At 41.7% G+C, this 9,717-nt stretch overlaps 1 protein-coding gene and 1 non-coding gene across 2 annotated transcripts; one reads left to right on the forward strand and one right to left on the reverse strand.

Moving 5' to 3' along the window:
* On the forward strand, window positions 759-1,765 carry LOC109838115. Its single transcript, XM_020406585.1, has 2 exons — window positions 759-1,649; window positions 1,739-1,765. Exons 1-2 carry the CDS (start codon window positions 759-761, stop codon window positions 1,763-1,765), a joined length of 918 nt encoding a protein of 305 aa, XP_020262174.1.
* On the reverse strand, window positions 8,439-8,519 carry TRNAL-AAG. Its single transcript has one exon. It is a non-coding gene; the product is annotated as a tRNA-Leu (tRNA).

Below are 9,717 nucleotides of genomic sequence, written 5' to 3' on the forward strand. Positions count from 1 at the left end.
ACCCTGATGATCGATGAATCATAAAGATAGAGACAAAGTTTTCTAATCACTTAATCTTAATCTTCTTTGTTAAGCGAAAAGATGGGCATTTCACTTGGAAACTAACATTTGTTACACTCTCATATTTGCGAGATAATTTGTCTCAACCATTTATAATAGTGGATTACTAAGTGAACACGTGGACATATATAATAAGTAAGTATATGTGTTGGATTGGATCAGTAACAAGTCCTCTCAATAATTATTGCTGTCAAGAAAATATGAGATATACTTGTAATTTGTAAAGTGGTCCTTAGACCTAAAAGAATATCATTATCTATATGGTGGACATGTTAACTTTGATATAGCCATTCATTCATTGATGTCTAATTGAAAGACTATAAATGAGCTTGTTGGGTTGCATAAACATTTTATGAAATGTGTTGTTCTTAACAAGGAATCCACAAGTAATCTTATGAAGAATATTGTTATTCCTGTAAACAAGGTAGTTAGCCCAATCGAATAGGCATGTAAATCATAGCATGATTGTAGGGATTGTAAACAAGGTAGTTAGCAATCCTATAGGCATGTAAATCATGGCATAGCTTGATTGTAGGGATTGGGCTGTTATATAGGATCTGATTGTTAGGATTTGTTGTAATCCCTACCTTGTACAAATTGTCTATATAAAGAGAATGAAACCCACGGGGAAATTGTGAAGGCAAATTCATTTTCTTATCTTGGTATCAGAGCCTTTCCAATCTACCCTCTCCATCACAATGACGGGTTCCAGCGCTTCACAAATCTCCGGCATCCTGGCTTCCTCCCCGAGCGACTCTACCATGTCTTCTTTCATCAAGTCTTCCACCATCGCTACTGCTATCACTTGCAAACTAACGCGCACCAATTTCTTGCTTTGGAAGGCGCAGGTCGTTCCCATCTTACGGGGTGTCCAGCTCTTTGGATACCTCGATGGCACTACACCGATGCCCGTCGCCATGGTGACTGAGGGAACCGACACCGATGCAAGGCAGGTCTTGAATCCTGCCCGTGCTACCTGGATCGTCCAGGATCAGGCCATTCTTGGTGGCCTCCTGTCCTCAATGACAGAGGACGTTCTGCCTCAACTCATCCGTCAGATCGACACGTCCGGCCAGTTGTGGGCATCACTCCACACCATGTTCTCCGCTCAGCACCGCGGGAACTCAATCCAGATCCGCGCGCAGCTCTCGAACACGAGAAAGGGCGACATGAGCGCAGCAGAGTATTATCAGAAGATGACGGGACTCGCTGATACTATGGCGCACATTGGACGTCCCATGTCCGATGAAGAGGTGATCGGCTACATACTCGCCGGTCTGGGGCCGGGCCATAGTGATCTCTTCACCGCCATCACTGTGCTGAGCAATCAGCGTGCGGTGACTCTTCCGGAGTTCTACTCCTATCTGATTTCTCATGAGACCCAAGCCACGCTGATGAGCGGCACGGCGGAGTTCACGTCATCCGCCAACAACGTCACGCGCCAGGAATCCAACGCTCCTCGTCGCAACAACAGTAACAACGGCTACACCACCACCAACAACAACCATAGGAATAACTACCGCAATGGCGGTGGTGGTCGCGGACGAGGCCGCGGCCGTGGCAGGAACAATGGTGGCCCTCGCTGCCAAGTGTGTGGCATCCCAGGCCACATTGCGTTGAACTGTCGCAACAGGTTCAATCACTCCTATCAGCCAGATGAATATCGTGGTGGAAACAGTGCGACCACGGGAGGCTACAACGGTGACACAAACTGGTATATTGATACTGGTGCTACGGATCATCTTACGAGTGATCTAGATCGGCTGTCCATCCAGGAGCGCTACCATGGCAAGGATCAGGTGCAAGTGGCCAACGGAGCAGGTTTGCATATTTCCCATATTGGTCATTCTATAATTTCCGGTTTAGATCGTCCTCTTGCTCTTAAAAATATCCTTCATGTTCCTCATATCAATAAGCATCTCCTCTCTGTTCATAAACTTGTTTCTGATAATAATGTCTTCATTGAATTTCATGCTGATGCTTTCTTTGTTAAGGACAAGGCCACGAAGAAAACGCTTCTACGCGGTAGGAGCAGAGGAGGTCTTTATCCAGTGCCGTCCAGCCGCTCCTCTTCCACCACTTCCCATCATGCATCGTCCAGTGTCAAGGTGTCGTCATCGCAATGGCATCAGCGTCTTGGTCATCCTACTTCCACAATTGTTAGGTCCATCTTGAAGTTAAATAAATTAGACTGTTCTTTTGATTATGAGTCCTCTGTGTGTGATGCATGTCAGCGTGCAAAGAGTCATCAACTCCCCTATAATAATTCTGTTCGTGTCACCACATCTCCACTTGAGCTTATTCACTCCGATGTTTGGGGGCCAGCTCAAGCATCTACTGGAGGTTTTAAGTATTATGTAAGTTTTGTGGATGATTACAGTCGTTATACTTGGATCTATCTTATTAAGAATAAATCTGATGTTGAACAAATCTTTTATAATTTCCAAAAACATGTTGAGCGACTTTTGAATTCCAAAATCCGCACTGTTCAATCTGATTGGGGTGGTGAGTATCACCGGCTTAATAAATATTTCCAGAGTTCAGGTATTTTGCACCGTGTTTCGTGCCCCCATACATCACAACAAAACGGAGTGGCCGAGCGAAAGCATCGTCACATCGTTGAAACAGGCTTGGCTCTCCTTGCGCACTCCTCCCTTCCTCTTCGGTTTTGGGATGAGGCTTTCTTGACAGCTTGTTATCTCATCAATCGCATGCCCAGTCGTACTCTAAACAACTCTACACCCATCACACGCCTCCTCAACGTAACACCTGATTACTCCTTTCTTCGCATTTTTGGCTGCGCATGCTGGCCAAGTCTTCGCAAATATAACTCTCATAAGCTTGACTTCCGATCCAAACTATGCGTCTTCTTAGGGTATAGTGCCATGCACAAGGGGTATAAGTGCTTGGACAAAAGTACTGGACGGATCTACATATCACGTGATGTGATCTTTGATGAATCACGTTTTCCGTTTGCTACCTCACCTTGTTCAGTCGCACCATCTTCTTTGTCCAGTGCTGTTTCCTTTCCTCAGTCTGAACCGGTAATTGTAAATGATCATATGCGAAATTATGACTTATCGCTCTTGTTGTCTAACACCTCAAATGCAGCTGCAGCTCCACCACCACCGGCGCTCATACCCACGCCTGTGATTCACGTCCCGGGCACATGCAGCATTGGGCCTGTTACACCTGGACCTGCTACACCGCCTCCCGGTCCAGAATCTTCGCTGCCTCCGCCTCGCGTCGATGCTGCACCATCTCCTGCATCTGGGCCTCAACTGGCCCAAGAACCCGGCAACCTTGTGCCCACGTTGCCTCCGCCTCGCATCGATGCTGCACCACCTCCTGCACCTGGGCCTCAACTGGCCCAAGAACCCGGCAACCTTGTACCCACGTTGCCTCCGCCTCGCGTCGATGCTGCACCACCTCCTGCACCTGGGCCTCAACTGGCCCAAGAACCCGGCAACCTTGTGCCCGCGCCTGCTGTTGCAAGCGATGTTGCTGTCCCAACTGATCCTGTTCAGTCTCCACATGGTGTCACTACACGTGGTCGTGCCGGAAAATCGTTTCCCAAGTAGCTCACCGACGGAACAGTTCGGTATGATCCGAACAGACGTGCTTTCTTCGCCGAGCCCACCTCACATCGACTGGCTCTCGCTGAGCCTGTTTGGCGCACTGCCATGGAAGCCGAGTTTGAAGCACTTCAGAAGAACAACACGTGGGCTCTCGTTCCCCGGCCGGCTGGTGTTAATATAGTCGGATGTAAATGGGTGTTCAAACTTAAGCAGCACCCGGATGGCTCTATTGATAAGCACAAGGCGAGGCTAGTTGCACGAGGTTTTACTCAGCGATATGGCGTTGACTATCAGGATACTTTCAGTCCGGTTGTGAAGCCTGCAACGATTCGCTTGATTCTTGCTCTAGCTGTGTCACGAGGATGGCAACTCCGACAGATTGATGTAAGCAACGCTTTTCTTCATGGCTTCTTGGATGAGGAAGTTTATATGCAGCAACCCCCTGGCTTCGAGGATTCCCGTCGGCCTCATTATGTGTGCAAACTCCAAAAGGCGCTCTACGGCCTAAAACAGTCGCCTCGTGCCTGGTTTTCACGACTTAGCGACAGATTATTCCAGCTTGGTTTTCAGTCTTCCAAGGCCGACACCTCTCTTTTCCTGTTTCATCATGGGGGCGTCACTATCTACATGCTTGTGTACGTGGATGACATCGTGGTTGCTGGCTCTTCTCAATCAGCAGTTGATCAGTTGCTGCGCGCCCTGTCTTCCTCATTTCCGATCAAAGATCTTGGACAGCTGCACTATTTTCTAGGGATTGAAGTCGTCTACAATTCAGGGGGAATCACCTTGATGCAGCACAAATATGCTTCTGACCTTCTTCACCGAGCTCACATGGAGAATTGTAAGAGCGTTTCAACCCCCATGTCTGTCACAGATAAGCTTGCTCGTGATTGTGGAACAGTGCTGGATGATGATGATGCTTTCAAATATCGAAGCATGGTAGGAGGTTTGCAATATCTTACATTAACAAGGCCAGATATTTCTTTTGCCGTTAATAAGGTATGTCAATATCTTTCCAAGCCCACTGATGTACATTGGGAGGCAGTCAAACGTATCTTAAGATATGTCAAGGGAACAGCTGCTACGGGACTTTACCTCCGGCGCTCCAACTCTACACTTCTGAGTGTGTTTACAGATGCCGATTGGGCTGGCTGCATGGATGATCGCAGGTCTACTGGAGGTTTTGCAGTATTTCTAGGTTCCAACCTGATTTCATGGAGCTCACGCAAGAAACCCACAGTATCTCGGTCCAGCACTGAAGCTGAGTACAAGGCCTTGGCTAATGGGACAGCTGAAGCAACGTGGGTACAATCCTTGCTGAAAGAATTGGATGTGTGTCAGCCGCGACCACCAGTATTATGGTGTGATAACCTTGGAGCTACCTATTTAACAGCAAATCCAGTGTTTCATGCACGAACGAAGCACATAGAGGTGGATTTCCATTTTGTCAGGGAGAAGGTTGCATTGGGCACTCTTGATGTCCGATTTGTATCTTCCAAAGATCAGGTAGCTGATGGATTCACCAAGCCAGCCACTCGCTACATGCTTGATCGCCTACGACACAATCTGAACCTTGTCATGGTTAAGATTGAGGGGGAATGTAAACAAGGTAGTTAGCCCAATCGAATAGGCATGTAAATCATAGCATGATTGTAGGGATTGTAAACAAGGTAGTTAGCAATCCTATAGGCATGTAAATCATAGCATAGCTTGATTGTAGGGATTGGGCTGTTATATAGGATCTGATTGTTAGGATTTGTTGTAATCCCTACCTTGTACAAATTGTCTATATAAAGAGAATGAAACCCACGGGGAAATTGTGAAGGCAAATTCATTTTCTTATCTATTCCAAGTTATTCTAATGGTTATATTGGACTATGTTAAACCTAGCCGGTTGTGTGATTTGATAAAAGATTTATCAAATACATAAATAATATATTAGTTGAATATATTACATCTAATTTAATATAGAATTAAATTTAAGTTATAAGAGTGACAGCAAATATATAAAATTGTCTTTGTAACTTATATTGGAATACAGATAATAGTGGAAGGACCTATTAGCAAAAAAGTGCTAGAAAGGGACTAGCTTGCAAATAGATTTTTCTCTAGTGTTTCTTTGCAAATATGTTGATGAGTATATTTGCAATTATAAATTTAAATTAAAGTTATCTACAAAATCTCAAGAGATATAATAGTTGAGATTTGAGATCTTATGAGATAATGATAAGATTTTTAGAGATAATTTAGATGAGTTTAAATCTAATAGCTATGAGAAAAAAATCCATATAAGATCCCACCTATATGATCCCTTTAAATAGGAACTTATCTCTGAAAAAGGAATACATATGTCACAGACGTTCTTTTTCTTTTCCTCAAAAAGATATTTCTCAGAGAACAGAATAAAAAAAAGGAGGATCATCACAATCTGTGAAGGTCTAAAGAGTTAAGAGTCTGTGAAGACCTAAAGAGTTAGAGGAGCAAGGTGAATCAAATACAGGCAGGGCATTTGGACTGCTTAAAAGTGATGTACTCCTAAACTTATTTAAAAGATTACATAATCTGTATAATATAACCGTGCATTGTTTTTACTAATTGTTAATCTAAAATAGTTTTAAATTCTTTACCTTTGATTAATATATGTTTTTCCTTTCAAATGTACTCCTAAACTTATGTAAAAGATTACATAATCTGTATAATATAACCGTGCGTTGTTTTTACTAATTGTTAATCTAAAATAGTTTTAAATTCTTTACCTTTGATTAATATATGTTTTTCCTTTCAAATGATAACATTTCCACCAAAGTTTCATCGGTTTTTTCTTTTCTTTTTTGGGCTTTGGTTTGAGAGAGAGAGAGAGAGAGAGAAGTGTATGTTGAGAGAACATATGGAATTAAAGCAGTGCGTATATCATAATTAAAGATATTAAGTTAATTACAATCAATGGTTAATATAGTTAATTACTTGCCGTGTAATTTAAGATATTAAATAATATTTGTATGTAATTTAAAACTATGATAAAATTTGGAGCCTCATGCCAAGAAATCCAATAGTTTGAATGCATCTCATTCCTTGATAATTTTGGGATATACTCATATATACTCCAATACTTGTATATTCTTGATTTAGTGCAAAATACATGGATTTGGAGATGAGCGCACTGCTTCATGAATTCTTCTCAAAATGGAGCTAATTGTCCAATATTGGACAAAGTGAATCATATAGTTTTTCTTACTTAGATGAGCATATCTTAAATTATTTTCATACTTATTTTCATGTACTAACTTAATATTTACTCAACGAGCTCTTCTTTAATAAGGACGGATCCGTCTCTCCCGGCCCTATTGTTCCTTTTCCAATGCAAGTTCCACATTCAATGTGTACTGCTTCATCTTCATGCATGTATATATCAATCATGCATCTCCTTCAAGAAGAAAATGTGATTCGCTTCTCCATAAAAAATAACAAGAAGTAATTGCTCCCTCAAAAAGCAAAAAGTCAATGATAACGTAAAATCGAACATGAATTGAGTAGGGCTAGATTGTCAAATTGGTATTTCTTTTAATCAGTTCCGTATTTTTCTTATTTCTTCAACGGCTTTTTGGTACTACAAATTCATGAAATGGGCAATCAGACATTTTTTTTTGTTGTCGAAGAAGAAAAATAACCAGGTAAATTGCACGCGACTCCGCGTAACTTAATTTTGAAGTTATCATAATGCTGCTGTGGCTTTTTTTAACTATCATGGGTGGGATTACATGATGTGTCATAGATTTCTTCTTTTTTTTCTTCCTTTTTTTGGGTTTGGGGAGCTTGAAGATGACATGATTCAGATGAGTTTTGCTACAGGAACCCAAAATATGAGACCAGTAAGAGGGACAAGTGAGGTGCCCCCCTCCTATTGGATAATGAGTTGGTCATCATGCATATTCACCTTTCATTTTGTGGGACCATCTTTCATTTTGTGCTTAGGTGAAGATGCATTAGCAAATTTTAGGAGCTACTGATGATGAGTAGAGGATCCCAATCCCTAGTTGCTCAAATTCTTTTTTTTTTTTTTTGAGTTTGGGGAGCTTGAAGATGACATGATTCGGATATTTGGCCTGAGATTTTAGAGGTGTATTTGCTCAAATTCTCTTTGTCTTCCTCTCTTCCAGAAACCCTAAGTTCATTTTTATCCCCAAATTTGACCCTAAGTTCTGAATCTCATATCTAATTTGAGAGCCCAATAACTTTCATCGCATCGCCATGTCCGTATCGCCCCAGTGATCCCTTGGGAAAATGTCACACATGCAAGCTTGTGATCACATTTTCCTCCAAATTTTCACGGCATCGATGAAAACTGCCTATTTGCAGAATTGGTGGAGTTTTGATGTCAAAAAATCGTCAAAGGAAAAAAAGAAAAACAAAAACCTGGTTATGGTGTTACAATTACCAATTTGGTGATTTAACTGAATTGAATGAATCACCTAATATTCCTTTTACGGTTAAATTCATTAATTAAGGGCAAATGAGTCTTTTTGATGCTACCTTAAGTGAGGAAAAGTCATCGGGTTTGAACCATCTCTAATTAGATGGTAATTGGAGAGTTTTCCTTCCCTCCAATCATTACCATATATACCTTTAGAACCCAAAGGTAATCTCATTCATTTAACTCGGAGTATATTGTATTAATCGACCACCTAATTAGAGGTAATCTCAATCGGAGGGTTGTTACTTTAAAATAGTCCATACGTGCCCTCAAGGCAATTGAATTTAATTTTCTGATCTAAAAATATTTAAAATAAAAAATTTAAATGATGTTGAGAGTGGGATTTGAACCCACGCCCTTTCGGACCAGAACCTTAATCTGGCGCCTTAGACCAACTCGGCCATCTCAACAGCGTTGCTTCCTACATAACGCATCTAAATTACAATACAACCAAGCTCATGCATATTAGCCTCGCCCCGGTCTCAGCTCCAGGCACGATCTAAGAGCCTATGGTTTGTACCTACACAGGTAACCATTAGATTATTGACTATAATAGCACGACTAATCCTAGAGAGCGCCTTTTTTTTCCCCTCGGATTTGGATCATCTCCGCTACAAAAAAGTAGTGGAGAGACCCCTACTTTTAATCTCAATCGTTGATTATTTAGTAGGCGGTTATGATACAATCTAAATCTAACACTTACCATACCCCCGTGTATTGTACACATTCCTAATTTGCACTAAAAGAAAAACCACTTACAGGGCCAATCATCCATCCATGGTGGAACCACAGTCAACACGCACTATCAATATGGTCGTATAGTTTCGTAGAGGATCAAGATTTGTACCAAATTATTGGTTTCAGTAATGAAGATTTCACAAGCTAAAATACGTACGTACGTGCTCTGAGAATACCAAATAATAATAATAATGATAGTAGTAGTAATAATAATAATGATAATATGTGGAGGGTAAAATTCATCTATAGTAGACCTCGAATATTCGGAATTTAAAAGTATTGTTTAAATCAACACACACGTATGAAAAGTTTTTTTATTTAATCAAAACCTGTGTGAAAATTTTAAAAGATTTATAGCTGATCTCACCTATAATTAAGCAAGCTCTGAGACTAGCTACAAGAGCATCGAATTACTCTCCTTCATGGAATCATCAGAAGCGGTGGAGATTAGGCCCGGCAGGGGCGACCTGAGAACACATGGACCTTCGTCGGAATTCATTGCCGGAACCATGTGTCAGCAGGTCGCTCCAGTCGGAGCTCATCTCCGTTTGCTTGGCTTCAAGAACTAACAGCTTTCCAGCTTCGCTGAGTTTAACGTACGTACGTACGTACTACCCCTGTCACTAGAATTTGTACTGCATTTTCTGTTCTTAGCTCGCACTAGTGAGGTCCTGTACTGCATGAAGTACAGAGATGTGTACTTACGTTGTTATGGTTTAGCGAACGGAATTAGGTTTGAACTAATATATGATCCACTTGCAGTAATTAAGTCTTGTGGTTGACGCGAGTGTTCACAAAGGGTGGAGCTTTGGGGATCACGTGAAGGAAACGGGTCATACGAGTCCCTAACAAAAACTGAGATCACCTTCG

The sequence above is a fragment of the Asparagus officinalis genome, chromosome 4 (genome assembly GCF_001876935.1).
Source record: "Asparagus officinalis chromosome 4, Aspof.V1, whole genome shotgun sequence".
Lineage (NCBI taxonomy): Eukaryota > Viridiplantae > Streptophyta > Magnoliopsida > Asparagales > Asparagaceae > Asparagus > Asparagus officinalis.

Bases quoted from the DNA above. Each gene is read 5' to 3' on its own strand.
- LOC109838115 (XM_020406585.1), top strand. From the start codon at position 759: ATGACGGGTTCCAGCGCTTCACAAATCTCCGGCATCCTGGCTTCCTCC. The intron at 1,650-1,738 runs GTGTGTGGCATC...TGGTGGAAACAG, and splicing joins ATGGTGGCCCTCGCTGCCAA to TGCGACCACGGGAGGCTACA.